Source organism: Ostrea edulis, chromosome 9, assembly GCF_947568905.1.
Source record: "Ostrea edulis chromosome 9, xbOstEdul1.1, whole genome shotgun sequence".
Lineage (NCBI taxonomy): Eukaryota > Metazoa > Mollusca > Bivalvia > Ostreida > Ostreidae > Ostrea > Ostrea edulis.
The window spans coordinates 32,916,925-32,933,901 of record NC_079172.1 but is presented as its reverse complement, the minus strand read 5'-3'; the positions used below and the strand labels follow the sequence as shown (position 1 = coordinate 32,933,901).

Sequence of the window (16,977 nt, the reverse complement as noted above, 5' to 3'; positions counted from 1 at the left end):
TAAAGTGAAATTTTCTGTGCTATATATTAAATATTTCTTCACTTAGGGCAGTTATGTTCATTTAAGAGTTCATTGCTATTTCTGTGCTTTATATTATATATATATATATAAAGGCCAAATTCGCTTAAAAGACAATATATGAAAATACGTAAAAGTTCTATAAATTATATATGCATAGTAGAGTAAAATGTATTTCTTATTATACAATTTACACAAATTCAGAATTCATAGTTCAATATATATTGAAGATCATCCCCCACACGTGTACATATACACGTCTCAGGTTTGTGTTTTCACCGAGTTGTGTTGGAAACGTTATGGGGCGTATTATTTTCAAATTCGTATAAAATTAATTTCATGAAGAGGGTCTTTTTGAAACATAATTCCGGTTTTTATCCATCTATTCTATGGTTTATCATGATGAAAATAAAATTAAACTAGAGCAAAACACTTAATTCCTGCATAGTCCATACACCTGATCCCACCTCTGGTATGTCCAGGGTTCCGTTTTTGCCCAACTCTTAATTTCGTATTCCTTATAGAAGTTATGAGAATGATCACTGTTCGTTATCTTCACCTTTTTGCAAAATCTTGCAAATATTTATGAACATTTTTTCCTTCAGAATTCAAGCTGGTTAGTAAATTTTGACGCCATGATAGCCCGTACTTCTAAATAGCCTATCAAACCTAAATACACTGTACAACAAAGAATACGAAACTAAGAGTAGGGCAAAAAATAAATGATGACAATCAAAACCAAATGTCAAAAATGCACATCGTACTCTGTAACTTTAGTTTTAATTATTCGAAAAGCATTAGAATTGGGATTCTTAAGCATTCCGAAATCTTGTGCACAATACTGTTAGATATCACTATATTTCACGACAACACCTGTCGTGTATAATGCACATACAATGTAGTAATTTATAACAAGATCTTGTATATGGTTGTTATTCAATTGATGGGCCAAAGTTAGTCAGTTGTCGGACTCACGTACCATGTCGACTATGGTATTGCACAATCCCAAGACACATACCAAATATGATATTGTTGCACGGAAATCATACAATTACACCCATCTCACGATGACACAATAAAACGTAGAATCAGATTTAGGCCATGAAATTTGAAAGAGTTGCTGACATAGATTCAGCGTGTATCTGATGGCTTGTTATCTCAGTTTTACATCGTTTGTATAGTTCAGACAGTGAAACATTTTTGCAACAGTTAAGTTAACGCCCTTGAAGTCTCAGATGAGTCTATCAAAACTGTCACGAAATACGCTTGTAAAATACTATTATTCCAACATTTGTTTATCAAAATGAGGCATGATTAAATCACTCAGGCATTTGAAAAGAAAGTTTAACGTCAATATATGTGGTGGTGGTCGCATTGATCTTAAATCCCCGTGACAGGAATGGTCGAAGTCAGGAGAGATGTAAGTGTATTCCCTATCACACCAGTTACTATCATCAGAAAATGCAATCTAAACATGAAGACCTCATTATATATCTCATTATAGATACAATATGTATTTACATACCTGTCTGTATAGATCCATATTATCCTGTGTTGGTTGTAACAATGCGTAGGTCTCGAGTCATCGGGGTGGAACACAGTCAACGACCCATGGATATTTAAACTTTTGGTCGAATTTCCAGTCATGCACTCTCGGTATGACCTGTATGGACATAAACATGATGCATTTCAAGATTGACTACATCGGTCATATCAATCACTTAGGTGTGAACTAATATTTTAATTACTGCTACTCGATAGACGTTACTACGTACACGTACAATCGTAATTCATTCTTTGGGTGTGCACAAAAACTTGTAAATTAAATACAAGGGTACGCACAATTTTTTTTTTTTATTTCTGAACTACTTTACATGTACATACGATATGGGTAACAAGCGTTACCTCGAAGATTTTTAACAGTGTGTAGAAACTCACGCAAAAAAGTGACATTTTGTAACGCCTATGGCATTCCATATACGACAGCCAACTGCCAACTGCTTATTTGCAACTGCTACTGTTTATGTACATGTTGTCAGTATGGATGGCCTTGTAGAGAACTATTTCAAGAAAGGCTACACTGTATTAGAAATCACGGCAATTCTTGGTGACAAACATTCACTGCATATCAGGTGATCTTTCTTTCCCTTATTCATGTACATATAATCGTATTTGTTTTCTAACGGAAAAGTAAGAAATCAGTAATTTCTCTCTCTCTCTCTCTCTCTCTCTCTCTCTCTCTCTCTCTCTCTCTCTCAACACATATAAATGCTTTTATTATAGCTATCGACATCTTCAAAGAGTGATGAGAAGACTTGGACTTAAGGCTCAAGCGTCGCGCAAATAAATCGCCTATAGAGGAAATAATCAATGTTTATCAAGCGAAAATATCCTCTGGATCAGGACATACCATTGGGATACATCTAATGCAATATAGGCTTCAAACAAAATACAAGCTTACTGTCACAAGGTGAAAATTCATTTTCTGAAGTAGATAATGATGCAACTGTAGTAGAATGATCTCTCCTTAACCCCCATCAGTTAAATATACATTGTATATACATATACAAGCGTGTTCCAGTAGTAATTAAGTTATTATTGCGGGTATAGCAAATTACAACTCCGTTGATTAGTATAAACAAATCAGTGTTTTGGATAATTTTTGTAGACGTACTGTCAATGACCTTATGAAAGCTATGAACCTTTACGAGCTGGAGTCTCGAAAGACTGGGAGATTGTCCAGAAGAGTTTACTCAGTGCGAGGACTGAATCTTATGTGGCACTTTTATGGATATGACCAACTGAAACCGTTTGGAATTTGTATACATGCAGCAATCGATGGATGGTCAAGAAACATTTTTTGGTTGCGAGTGGGTCGTACAAATAACGATGAAAGCGTGGTATGTAGCTATTACACCGCGGCAATAAGAAAAACAGGGTTTGTGCCACTTATTTTGAGAGTGGATGCAGGAACAGAAAATTGTTTAATGGCTGATGTTCATGATGATGAATTTGCAGAGAACTGTGTTTTCACTGGAAGTCCCCCCTCCCCCCATAATCAAAGAATAGAGAGATGGTGGAGATATCTAAAAGACACGTATATTAATTCCTGTTTATCTCTTTTTAAAGACATGAGAGATAGTGGAGTTCTTGACTCTTTCCGATGCTATTCATAATAAGTGTTTGCGATTCTGCTTCATTCCTGTAATACAGGCAGACCTGGATATGGCAAGGAACACATGGAATAATCATCGAATTAGAAAGCAGAACACACTTTGCCCATCAGGTCGACCATTAATTCTGTATAACTACCCAGAACCATTTGGCTGTTGTGATATGAAAATGGATGTTGACATGGACGTCCTTGATATGTGTGAAAAAATCCAGGCAGTTGAGAATAATTTTGAAATGGGCTCATCTGATGAGTTTTCTGAAATAGCAATGTTGCATTTAGGCTTGCCTTTACCATACAGTCTACATGTACATGATGCTATGGAGCGTTTTGGAAATATCATCACAGTTTTGAATAATTAAATACACACTAGTGATGCTAAAGGCTGTTATACCCAGTATGCAGAGGTTTTTTTAAGTTGGACTGTAAAATTCATCCCACTAAGACTTGCATGTATCATTAATATCATTAACTAATTAAAAGCTGTACTACAGGAAACTAATATACGATCCATGGCGAGATAAACTAAATTATTTCACCGAATGAAATCGAAGCTGATCAAATTACCTTGGGAAATACATGTAGCAGGGAAACGAATTAGGTCATGCGCAATTCTGGTACCAATTCAAAGGTTATGAGACCGAACATGAAAGTGGGTCCAACATGATGCCCCTAACCCAAAATTTGTATGCGATGGGAGTAGAGCGATATTACGATCATAACGATCTCTGAATCGATGAACAGAAAACAGAAAGTATTTACTCTTTATTGAACTCCAGTCATATTCTTGTATGCCATATATGATATTTTCATATCAAATTATTGCCAGTTTTAATTGTCAATAATTATGCACTTGCAACAACATTAACATAAATCAGATTAGATACAGTGTGCATGTGTAAACTTAAACAATTGTAAGATCATAACAAAAATGTAACAACAGCGTTTTCCGAAACGCACATGACAAAACTGAGAAATTACAAAATGATTTTAATTAATAAATCAATGTTCTTCTTGAATTAAGGAGGTTATTAAGATATTAGCCTTGTTTATAAAACGAAAATAGAGTCAGCAAAAAGAATGAATTACAGTTATCCTTCTATGCCTTGGTTTTAAAGTGGAAACTATTTACCTCTTCACTATCTTCATTCTTACTCCCTTCTTCATCGCTAGAGCTATCAGTGTTGTCATCAAATCAGATACCACAGAGAGAGAGAGAGAGAGAGAGAGAGAGAGAGAGAGAGAGAGAGAGAGAAAGGAGAGAGAGAGAGAGAGAGAGAGAGAGAGAGAGAGAGAATAAATCACTCAATATTTAAACTTTCACAAACCTGGAGTGGGGACTCCTGTTTGATAAGGTAGATACGTGGAAGTGTAACAAAGTTTGATTGTTTAACAAACTGAGAACAGGTTATGTTTTTATCTAATTGTTGTGCATCATACGTCCCAAGATAACAGTCTGAATCTTCATCCATATTATACAATTCCTTAGCAATTTTCAGCTTATCATCATACGTTGCATCCTTTCATATGGTTTCCTTTTTAGCACCACCGCCTTGTCTAGGCATTAGATATTTGACTGCAGCGTTAACAAACGTCATCAATCCAAACGTCACTTTGTATGTCTCTTTTTGTTTTCGCTTTTTGGAGGGTACTGGTTCATCAATCTATAATAATGCAAAACGATATGAAAAAAGGATGGAAACGGTAAAGAGTTATTAAAATGCATAAAACATTTATGATTATGTACAGAGGCGGATCCAGGATTTATCAAAGAGGGGGCGTAATGAGTGGCAAAGGCACAAATACTCTAGGGGTCCAGGACCACCCATCCACCAAACCCTGGACGTCGGATTTTTTTAAACAAATCATGTTCATGCGATCTAAGGGTTTAAAATACTGTAAATTAATAATAATAATAATACCATATTTATATAGCACCCTTTTCATACACTATGTACGCTCAAAGGTGCTTTACAATGCATATATACCTTACAATGGAATGTTATACACATAATACATAGAAAATAAATAAAACATTAAAAGCTGTACCTATCCTCATTGTACATATAAAAAATGAAAACACAAGATACCATAAATATGCTAGATAAGAATAAACATCAGTTTCAGGGTGTATTAAAATAATAATGAAATACACACACGCACACACACCATATAATGTCTCAGGTATGATAAATTAAAACATAAATCCCCCCCCCTTTTTTTTTTAATAAAACATCACAAAATGGTACTCGAAAGCTAAGACACACAGTCTTTAGTTTTCACAGTTTTTCACAGAATCTAACCTACACGAATGACTGAAATGATAGAAACTAGTCCTGGAAAACTTGATGGAAAAAATGTGTTTTCAGTGACTTCTTGAATGCACACAGTGTTCTACAGTCCCTTACATGTTGTGGAAGGGCATTCCACAGTTTTGGAGCTATTGTTCTGAAACACCAATCTCCGTATGTTACGGTTCGACTTTTTGGAATAACTAAAGTGACTGATTGTTTTATAGACCTAAGATTTCGGGTAGGCTTATATACCTCTAGTAATTGTTTGATATAAGTTGGGCACTCATTATGTAAGGCTTTGTAAGTATAAGTAAGTATCTTATATTGTGTCCTATACTGCACAGGTAACCAGTGTAGTTCTCTTAGTATTGGAGTGATATGGTTGTAACGAGAGGTCCTGGATATGAGATGTGCGGCAGTGTTCTGAATATGTTGGAGCTTGCTCAGGACTTTCTTTGGAACACCAACCAGGAGAACGTTACAGTAATCTAACCTTGATGTAATTCGGGAGTTCACAAGAGATTTAGTTGCTTCTGTTGTTAAATATTTTCTGATGTGGCCTATTTGCCGCAACTGTGCATAACAAGATCTGCTGACAGAGTTCACTTGTTTCTCCATATCCATCTTGGAGTCAAACATGACACCAAGATTTCGAACGCAGGTTGAAGGATTAATTTGTGAGTCACCTACTGTCACTGAAATGTTTCTAATGAGGTTTGCATTTCGATCAGATCCAAACACAATGACCTCAGTCTTATCCGTGTTGAGTTTCAACATATTGCCATGCATCCAAAACACGATGTCATATAGACAAACCTCAATACGATGTAATGTATCTGCCTGTGTAGCTATGTCCTTAGGTTTAAAAGACAGATAAAGCTGAGAGTCATCAGCGTAAAAATGGTGATCAAGTCCATGATATCTACAGATGGAACCAATCGGTTTTGTGTACATTGTATAGAATTTGGGACCCAGCACTGATCCTTGCGGCACACTGAAATTCATTTTCACTGGCCTTGACTTTGCACCATCTATGCAGACCGTTTGGTGACGGTCACTGAGGTAAGATGATATCCATCCTAGTGATTTGCCTGTTATTCCGAACAGATGCTCAAGTCGGTGCAACAGGGTAGTGTGTTCGATAGTGTCAAATGCAGCGGAAAGATCCAGCATCACAAGTATAGTGACATCATTTTGGTCTAAAGATTGTAGTATATCAGTCTGTACCTACAGTAGTGCAGATTCCGTGGAATGGAACTGCCTATATGCTGACTGGTGTTCTTCATGGAGGTTATTTAATGTCAAATGGCCTTCAATACGGGAGTTCACTACCCTTTCCAGGACCTTTGAAACAAAAGGCAAATTGGACACAGGTCTATAGTTCTTAAGAGTATTTGGTTCAAGATTTGCTTTTTTCAGAAGAGGTCTTATATGTGCTTTTTTGAATATTGCTGGTACACTTGCAAATTTAAGCGACAGGTTTATAATGTTTGTCAGAATTGGTAGAAGTTCTTGCAAACAAGATTTTAAAAGCCATGTTGGTATTGGGTCTAGCTCACACGATTTATTAGGTGAATGCTTGATTATTCTCTGTACCTCCTCCTCTGCAACAGAGGTGAACTCCTCCAGGAGAGACATGGTCGTGTCTACGTCTGCCTCGAGATTGTACGTACATATTTCAGGCTGAGACTTTGAATTTATATTATCTCTTATACACTCTATTTTATTTATGAAAAAGTCACTGAAGTCTTGGGCAAGCTCACATGATGCTTTGTCAGATGGTAGTACAACCTCACTGGGACCTTCCAACAAATACTTTGTCATTTTAAATAGAGTCTTTGGGTCTTGCTGACCTGATGATAGTTTTTCTGTGTAGTAATTTAGTCTAGCCTGTCTGAGCAATTTGTTCACATTACCACACTGATTTCTATAAATGTCATGATCGATTGTGAGTCTTGTCCTTTGCCATTTGCGTTCCAATTTACGCCTCAGATGTTTTGCCTCATGGAGTTCTTCAGTGTACCAGGAGCAGGTAGGTCTAATTATAATTGTTTTTGTGCGTTGTGGAGCATGCTTTTCAACAAGAAATGAAAGTTCTGTGTTGTATGTAGCAACTAGCTCTTCAATGTCCACAGATTTTAGAGAGTCCTTCAGAACTTTTGACACTTCAATGTCCTTCCGGAAAGACTCCACATTGATGGATCTGAGTTTTCTGTAAGTAACTGTTTTCCTCAAAGGAGCAGGCTTGGAGGCGCATGCTTTGAAGATTACTGCGAAATGATCACGCAACACATTACCAGAACCATCTGATAAACCAGGATCGATCACTTCCACCGTGGAAACAATCTTGTCAGTATCTCTGGTAATTATCACATCCAGTGTGACCACGGACATGCGTTGGTTCATTCACATGTTGCTGCATGCCGCAAGACTGCAGGATACTATTGAACCTCATCGTGTCTCTATGTGTTGGAATGTCAAGATGCAGGTTCAAATCTCCCGTTATTATGATGCTCCTATCTGTTGCAGCGCAATCTGCTAAAACATCGGCCATTCTTGATCCAGGAATGCACTAGTGGTTAATCCATTTTTTTGTGTAGGTGGTGGTCTATACACAACAGCTATACGTATTGAGTAGCTATTTATAATTACATTGCAATCTAGCAACTCAAAGGTAGAATAATGGTTGTCTCTACTGGTTGCAGTTACGCGTAGATCGATGCCTAACTTGCAGATGATTCCAACTCCCCCGCCACGGTTACCTCCAGACCGAGGAACCTGCTTAATCTTGTAGCCAGTTGGAACAAGCTCATTCATGCATGCTTTATCCACTAAAGTTCCAAGCCATGTTTCCGTCAGAGCAACAATGTCAAAGTCGTTTGATACAATGAAGTCACATAATGAAAGTGTTTTATTTTTAACAGATCGTGGATTGATGCTACATATTTTAATGTTTGTATGTCCTTTCACCACTGTGTTAGATTTGCATTTTATCCTTTTAAGGTTACTGATGTTTATAGACTCTTTGTTGGCTTTATTTCTCCCCTTTTTTCTATTTTTATCTACAAGTACAGTTGGAATTTCCCTAGGCAGACTTTGAAGGTTGTCATGGTTTACGCCCTGTATGGTGCCCTTTCCAGCACAGAAATCGCCATGTAGTCCGATAACAGTTGATATTCTGCGGATTAATCTTCGTCCGGCCTTAGTTCCTCGCCTCGTTGATCGTTGAACGTGGTCATTAGTCAGACGACCAAAACACATCGTACATGTATAAGTTTGGTACAGAGTCGTATTATAGAATTCGTGGAACGACCTCTCTGTGAAATTGAAAATATGGTAAAAGTATTTCGTACGGTTATAATTGTTCCTATTATAAAATTCGTGGAACGACTTCTCTATGAAAATTGAAAATATGGTAAAAGTATTTCGTTCGGTTAATGGTTCCAAGTCCTGCACGAAAACGTGGTACAACTCCTCTATAAGAGTGAACAAACGGTTGTAAGTACTTCGTACAGTTGTTGGTCACGAATCAGTGGGCACAAAGAAAGAAAATAACTAAATCATTAAAAAAAATCTATTAAAACATGCAAGACCCCAAACAAGAAAATGCACTAATAAAATACTTCGTGAGTCTGTGACCTGTGACAAAATTCAACTCTAAATACCCAGTATTAATGACAAACAAAACTAAAATTGGCAGAGGCGAAGCAGCCATGACATAGCGCTAGCACGACCTCAGTTAAATGAGACCACTGCATATACACTTATCATTTCGGTTGTTTCTGGACACCCTCAATACCCCAGTGCGACTCTAATTCAGGGTGGCGGACATCAACGGGAGTCGTTAAGGTGGGGTTTTACCCCTACCGATACGAAGAAAATTTCAAATGCTCTGCCAATAAAAAAAGGGTTACGCCCCTCCTAAATCCGCCACGGATATTGGTATGATCCATATTCGCTGTAAACTTAAACGGGTGCCTCCAATTGAAAATGTTTATGAAACCTTCTCTCAGATTTCTTCTTATAAGAAATATACATTTTTTCATCGACAGTAAACATTGCAAGTAGACCTACCTTCATGGAACATCTGTCAAGACGTTTTCGTCTTGTTGACTGCAATTTTTCCTTTATAGTCTGCACTGAGAGTTTTTGATTACTAGTACCTGAAAATACAATTCTAATTTCACTAATTAAATAAAATTTTCATAATGTGTTACCCAATTATAATTGAAGCTAGTTATATTCTGAAATGTGCGATTTCATAAAATTACGAAATCAAGTCTCTTCTCAGTTTATGGTCTAGTGGCCTAGTGTTAGATCCACATCATTCTTTTATCTTTTAATGGAAAACAATTAACATATACACCTGCTCTAGTACTTGGTAAATTACATATATACTACTCAAAATTTGATAAGGATCATAGATATTTTTCTGTTTAAAAAATTAATAACTGCATAACTGGCAATATTGTGTCCAAGTGAAATAAAAAACGTCTTCAACAAACTTGCACGTGCATTTCATGCCATGGGAAATGAATCTCACTATTCGCAACTTTAGGACTAGGCTATTGCGCATGCGCTGAATATTGACAACAAAGATCTAGCTCGAATTTGTTCAGTTTTGTAAACAAAAGACCAATCGACGTGTGTCAGAGCATCAGTACGTATTACAAACAGAAAACGATTTGCTTTACACAAATATTATAATGTACAACACTCGTAAGGTTACTGAGAATAAATTTACACCAACGCCTAATGATAAGCATATAATTTCTTGATGTATTACGAACACACAATGCTCATAATGTTTATATATGGATTAAACTATTGAGAATGCTAGTAAAATATTTCACGTTTGAATAGGTTTTAAAACAATGATGATGTTTCTCAGAACACATTGGGGAACTCGGTGCAGTGGCAGGGGGGGGGGGGGGGGGGCAGGTTACTACAGGAGCCCACATGGTTAGCTGTTCAGAGAAAAGTGCATCACAATGACACACTACTGGGTACATACACAATTCTTTAAAGAAATCTCAATAGCCTGTACTCTTTACCTATAGTTTTATACTCATCTGTTCAACAATGACTTTATTCAATTCAATTCAATTCTTTATTGGCACTAAAGCACATTATATAAGAATGTGTTGTTAGCCATACATAGATACACATATATATTGATACATTACAAAATATCAAACTGTTGAAAACTTATTTCTAACATTAAAACAGTCTCTGATGTATAGACAGGTTTGTTTTGTAGATACAAGGTTATGTGGATTTAGTAAACAAAATAAGGTATTAATATCTAGTAGTTTTGAATGCATTTTTCTAATATGTTCATACACAGGACAATCAAGTAAAAAATGTTTTTCATCTTCAACAATAGTTTGACAATGAAAACAAAATCTATTTTCTCTAGGAATGACAGGATTACAATATCGACCTGTTTCTACATACAACTTATGTGCACTTATTCTTAATTTGGTAAGATAAGAAACTAATTAATTCTTAGGAAGTGGAAGACATAAATATGGTTGGATTTCTAGTTTCATAACATCATGGTTGAATAATGTACTATAAAATGAGAGCTTACCACTTTGAGTGTTGTTAATATGTTGAAGTTCAGAAAAGAATTTATTTTCAAAGAATTTTTTAAGTTTAGGAATAAACATTTTACATTCAGTGTCAACATTAACATTTAACATCTTTTGTATTGATTTTATACAAGTTTGCCAGTATTTTTTATTTTCACTAGCCAAGTGTACATCTTCCAAGTAAGCATTCCTTAGTAAAACATTGTGATTATCATTAGATTTTGCTAAATTTTCCAATCTAGAATAGTATTTAATAGCAAGCTGGTATATTTTGGCATGAATAGGGAGAACACCTAATTCCATTTTTGTTGCCAAGTTTGATGCTTTATTATGTACACCTAAGATGTTTTTCAAGATAAAATTCTGAATTTTTTCAAAAGGAGTTTTATCAAAATTATTGGGGTTTGCATTAAAGTCAGAGATCCAAATTTCTGAGGAGTATGTTAAAATTGGGACAATAATTGATTTATATAGTTTTAACCACAAGTTTGGTGAGAGATCAGAACCAAAAGGTAGTTTACGCTTCAAGGCAAAGTAAGCTTTTCTGGCTCTAGCAGCAAGATCCTCACAGGCATGTTTTAAATTGCCATTTGATTGTAAAATTATACCAAGATATTTGTACTTATCAGTTACATCTATAGTAGAATTGTTATAATAAAATCCATAATTGATATTGTTCAGTAAGAAAACAATGACAGATTAAGATGTATTATTGAACTACATCTTGCAAATTCGGTTTCAGTATTCTATGGATTTAAAATGAACCTTCTAAGTAAACATGATTTTTAATGTCAGATCATTCTAGGGATTAGCACATGCATCTAGGATATATAGCAAGAAAAAATGTGTCTGGAGGAATGGAAGAAATTCACACAATGATTTCATTACATAATTATGCTAAAAATTAGTCTAAAACTTATGTCTTTTATTATTACAAATTATAGAATGTCATAGAATAGAATTATTTCTAATCCAGAGCCCCAACAGGGCATCAGATGTTACACACATAAGGGAACAAGCCACCCATGGGCCACATCACTCACCTGAGTCACCTTGGCCCATATCTGAAGACTTTCCATATATATTTGCATGTAAAACCTTAGTCCCTATTGTGGCCTCAACCTACCCCTGGAGGCCATACTTTACACGAAGTTGAATCTGCACTATGTCAGAAAGCTTTCATTTAAATGTCAATTTCTTTGGCCCAATTGGTCTAGAGAAGATTTTTAAAGTTTTTCCTTATATATTTCTATGTTAAAATTTGATCCCCTATTGTGACCGCATCATACCCCCGGGGGCCATGATTTTAACAAACTTGAATTTGTGCTATGCCAGGAAGCTTTCATGTAAATTTCAGCTTTTCTAGCTCAGTGGTTCTTGAGAAGAAGATTTTTAAATGACCCCACCCTATTTTAGCATTTTTATGATTATCTTCCCTTTGACAGGAACATGGCCCTTCATTTGAACAAATTTGAAAGCCCTTCACCCAAGAATACTTTTTGTCAAGTTTGGTTGAAATTAGCCCATTGGTTCTGAAGAAGAAATAAAAAATGTAAAAAGTTTACAGACAGACAACGGACAACAGGCGATCAGAAAAGCTCACTTGAGCTTTCAGCTCAGGTGAGCTGAAAAACTCAAAAGACAGAGTTAACATGAATTGAAACAAGACAGAATTTCTTTGGACAAGAAGGAAGGAGTCACTGCACCTCATATACTTATAGTTCAAGTAAACAATTCACAACTATAGTAGATGACTCATAATAATCATGCAAACATTTTGCCACCTTGCTCCCTCGAAGTAAAGAAGTTTTTCAAAGATATAACGTATTTTCAATATATGACCAATTTGGCTCCACTTGGGGTCCTAAACCTAGGGTTTATAAATTTCACAATTTTGGTAGAGGGCTCATTTCTTACCACAATCATGCCCCCAGGGAGGCAGGGTCAATGATATTCCCAATTTTTGTTCCCCTTTATCCATATATACTTTATACCAAAATTGGTTAGAACTGGTTCAAGTGTTCAAAAGAAGAAGCTTCAAATGTTAAATGTTTATGACCAGTGAAGACATGTAGCAAAAGGTCTCTTAAGCGATTCAAGTGACTCCGTAACGACAAAGCCAGAGTGATTTCTCTAGGGCACCTGCCATGTGATGGGGACCTAATAGTACTTAAATTTTTATACCAATAAATATGAATAAGAATGAATACCAGTAGTTTACTTTATAATAATAATAATGAGTTTATTCACCAATCAAGGGCACGTACAGTTTAACTAGTAATTAATTATAACAATATAAATAAATAACAATCATTCAGATCTACTACTACTTTGCACACATCTATGATTATATATGAAATACTGATTTCAGACTGAATTTAAACTAACATAATGAAATATACAATAGAATAACCAAACTGCTTCACACATCTAAGGACAGTGCCAGTTTCAGAGACAGTGGATAATGATAATGTTGTGTGAATACATGTGAAGTTGTAATCAATATCAGTATAAGAGTTTAGAAAATACAGTATGCAAGTATAATACACATGTACATGCAGGATCCAGTTGTTCTAAATGTTTTATGTCTAAAGCCGGAAGGTTTAAGTAATTATATAAATGAAAATAATTGTGCTATATAATTAAAAAAAAAAAATTTAAAAAGTTGAAGAAAGCATGATTTGTTGACTTGATTACAGGGTGTACCAAGGGACAGAGCCTGTTAACAATCTGGTTATAAATCATTTGCCAGACTATTGGTTTGGTACTCCCAGTAACCAAGACAGTTTACAAGTGTAATACACATGTACATGCAGGATCCAGTTGTTCTGAATGTTTTATATGATATTTATTAAAAATAAAAGAAATTTCTGCCGAATGTATTCTCCTTGATGTACTTTTCACTGAACATGTGCAACCTTTAACTCTGTCCATGCTGACTGGTATGCAATAGTAACTGTTTACTACATCTGTAAAATGAATACATGTGTTAATCTTCTCAAAACATCCATTAATCTTGAGAAAATATTACGCTTTTATTTCACAAAACCCAACAAATTTCCTTGCAGGAGTTGATGCATCAATTTGGTACATATGACGTCTTTTCAGGAACCTTATCTCTGTAAAGGAAATTTGGTCTTGTTAATTTTGTGTACAATTTTCATTTTAACAAATTCATAGTTAATGATATTAAACAATAAAACTAATTTTGCAAATATTGCAAAATCCATATGGCATAGTAGAGATAATATTTATGAGAACTTCATTGGCAATAATCAAGTTCATTACATTTTAATATTAAGGTGTTTTAAATAAATTCCCTTTAAAGTGATTTAAATAGCTTTTATTGATCTACAGAATTGACCAACTCTGTAATGTATATAAGTTATGTAATGCATAGAAATCTTGTGGTTTTCTACACCCTATCATAATTGAAAAGTGAGTCTGTATGAAAATCACAAGGCTACACAGCCCTACCAAGTTTCATGGTAAATGAATCTGATGACTATGTATGTCAGTTTGTCTCCCTGGGCCTCATCAGTCAGAGAAGAGATCAAACTGAGACACCAAAATTGTCGAGGATAATCTCTGATACCTTCCTGGTTTCCAATATACATTTAAATGCATGTATGTTTTTACAAGTTTTATTTTTACATTTCTCAAAATTCACATGTTTAAACATTAAAACATTCAAGAAACCAGGAAAGTTTCGGCCCATTTTGAACTGAAATTCTGCAGCAATGAAACAAATCACATTGACTTTGTGAAATCTTTTGGCATCACAGGAAGGTGGAACTACGTTAGTAGAATACTAATAATCAACAAATAATCTGACTGTACTGTTGTCTGTCTAATCATGAATTCATTGACAATTCTGCAATGAGACACTGGCATAGAGCTGCCGGATAAGATCATCTGCCATTGTGAGTCTACTACTGGACTGACTTGGTGCCTGTTACAGTTGTCAATCAGTTAAAAAATTGAAATTTAATAGCACATACTGCTAGAATGGTCTCCTTGAAATCTTTTAAGCAATAAACATTTACATTGATAGACAGGCAGTACACAAATACCTACAATAAAACAAACTGAAAAATTTTAACTGAAACAAACTGTTAGATGAAAACTGAACATGATTGAACTACAGAAAATGTTTTTCATATACCCTTCCCCATTGTCTATAGTCTATTTAAGACATTATCCATACTTGCATTATGCATGACATTGAAAGGAATAGACATGCATGTACATGTATATCTGATAATAAAATGGAATACCCATCTTATTTATCATCTTTAAGTTCCAGTTTTGTTTTGTCCACCTTGTCAAATTTCCTACATGCAGAATGGTAAAAATTTCAGCAACAATTACTTTTGAATCCTTATGATAATGGTTCTCTCTAATTGTCTGATGGTGATGTTTCAGTCACTCCTTCAGAATGCCCACCCCTACCCCCATCCAAATCAAATGAATTCTAGAATTTGAGTTTCCAAAGTCATGTTCAAGAGTCACAACTTTATTATCCTGATCACCACCAACAGTTACTAATAAATTGATCCCAAAATGTCTAGACATTGCCGAAACTGATTCCTGCCCTGCAAAAGTGCCTCACTGCCTAAGATTATTCAGTACCTGTTGAATTTCTGGATAAGTCATAAGATTACCATTAGAATGAAAGAAAACATATGAAACTAAGGTATCCAAATTTTGTTCAGTTTCATGTATTGCTGCATTTCATAGCTCTTGGTGATCATTTTGTTTTCTATAGAGGGCAAGACTAACAGACCTAAAGAGACAATTCCCATCACCTACTATAAGTCGTCTGTGAAGTCCATATGATGTCAGATATTCATCCTGATCGGTACTTTCAACAGGCTGTCCAGCACTCTTGGACAACAGAGGGGTTAATTTTAGGACTAAAATTACGAAAATTCTGGGCTAAAATTTGGAATTTCATAACTAAATTAGGGCAGTTTTAGACATTTAAATGGTCTTACAATTTTGACAATAAATTAAACTCACAAAAAATACTCTCCATGCAGGTAGGGTGTCTTCCAGCTATTATTGGCATTTGGCAATAACCTAAATAGTCTGACACATCTTTGTCACAAAGCCAAAAGCAATAAACAGCTTGAAACATGAATTCACTGGTCAAATTTAGCTTGAATGTATTTTCAAAATTGCTAGACTAGAAATATATTTTTTTAAAAATAGGAATTGAGTGGGGAAATTAGGACTTTTTAAGGATTTTCAGAATCATCTAACATTTGTAAATGTAAATGGACCTCATTATTTATGACTCTATCAATCCCTGAAATCTACAAGAGTGTAGCATCCGTGTTAAAAACTATCCATTAATATTAGACAATAGACTGACACTAGAGTTAATGAAGATTGAAATGAAATGGTTATGGGAATATATTTAATGCAGATATAATGTTCAATATTTGTTCTTAATCAGGGTTTGACACTAAGGCACGTCCGACCGACTGAGTCTACTAAATGATAGGTCCAGTCGGGTAAAATGTCGATTTACTAGTCCGACTGGTCGTGTTGAAAAAATAAACAAGAAACTTTACTTTAAACCATAAGATATTTTATTCTTAATTTTGAACCGCATGATGACACAATCTCTATTTTTAGTTCTAATAAATAAGTCGCAGTTAGAAGTGATGTTTTACGACATCTACTCAATGTTAATGTGTGTAAAGTTATGTTTTAGATGAATTTATTTTCATTTTTTGAAAAACCCAGTTTATTTGAATCAAATATAAGAAAGTGTTTATCAAATTAATCGTAAACAGTCATTTTTCGGTGTTGACATATGTGCGGGAATGTCTATATATTCAAATACGACTTTTCGTCCTCAAGGAAAGATGTCCTAAGAGAAAACAAGATG

At 35.1% G+C, this 16,977-nt stretch overlaps 1 protein-coding gene and 1 long non-coding RNA gene across 4 annotated transcripts in view; both read right to left on the bottom strand.

Annotated features, from left to right (window-relative positions):
• The window catches only part of LOC125659843 (uncharacterized), a 46,700-nt gene extending 37,044 nt beyond the window's left edge, over positions 1 to 9,656 (bottom strand). Inside the window, exons 1-3 of one of the 3 annotated variants that reach the window (XM_056150259.1) lie at positions 9,559 to 9,656; positions 4,519 to 4,854; positions 1,544 to 1,681 (exon numbers count right to left, since the gene is read on the bottom strand). In XM_056150259.1, the coding sequence (XP_056006234.1) occupies positions 1,544 to 1,561 (18 nt within the window). In that variant the 5' untranslated portion in view covers positions 1,562 to 1,681; positions 4,519 to 4,854; positions 9,559 to 9,656. Of the gene's footprint in view, positions 1 to 1,543; positions 1,711 to 4,518; positions 4,889 to 9,558 lie in introns of those variants that run through there. The other 2 variants (XM_056150260.1, XM_056150261.1) reach the window with 2 other exon arrangements.
• A 3,755-nt stretch (positions 9,657 to 13,411) lies between these two features.
• The window catches only part of LOC130050369 (uncharacterized), a 5,196-nt gene continuing 1,630 nt past the window's right edge, over positions 13,412 to 16,977 (bottom strand). Inside the window, exons 1-2 of the long non-coding RNA XR_008798796.1 lie at positions 15,125 to 16,977; positions 13,412 to 15,022 (exon numbers count right to left, since the gene is read on the bottom strand). The exon at positions 15,125 to 16,977 is cut by the window's right edge and continues 1,630 nt beyond it. This is a non-coding gene — a long non-coding RNA (uncharacterized LOC130050369). The remainder of the gene's footprint in view (positions 15,023 to 15,124) is intronic.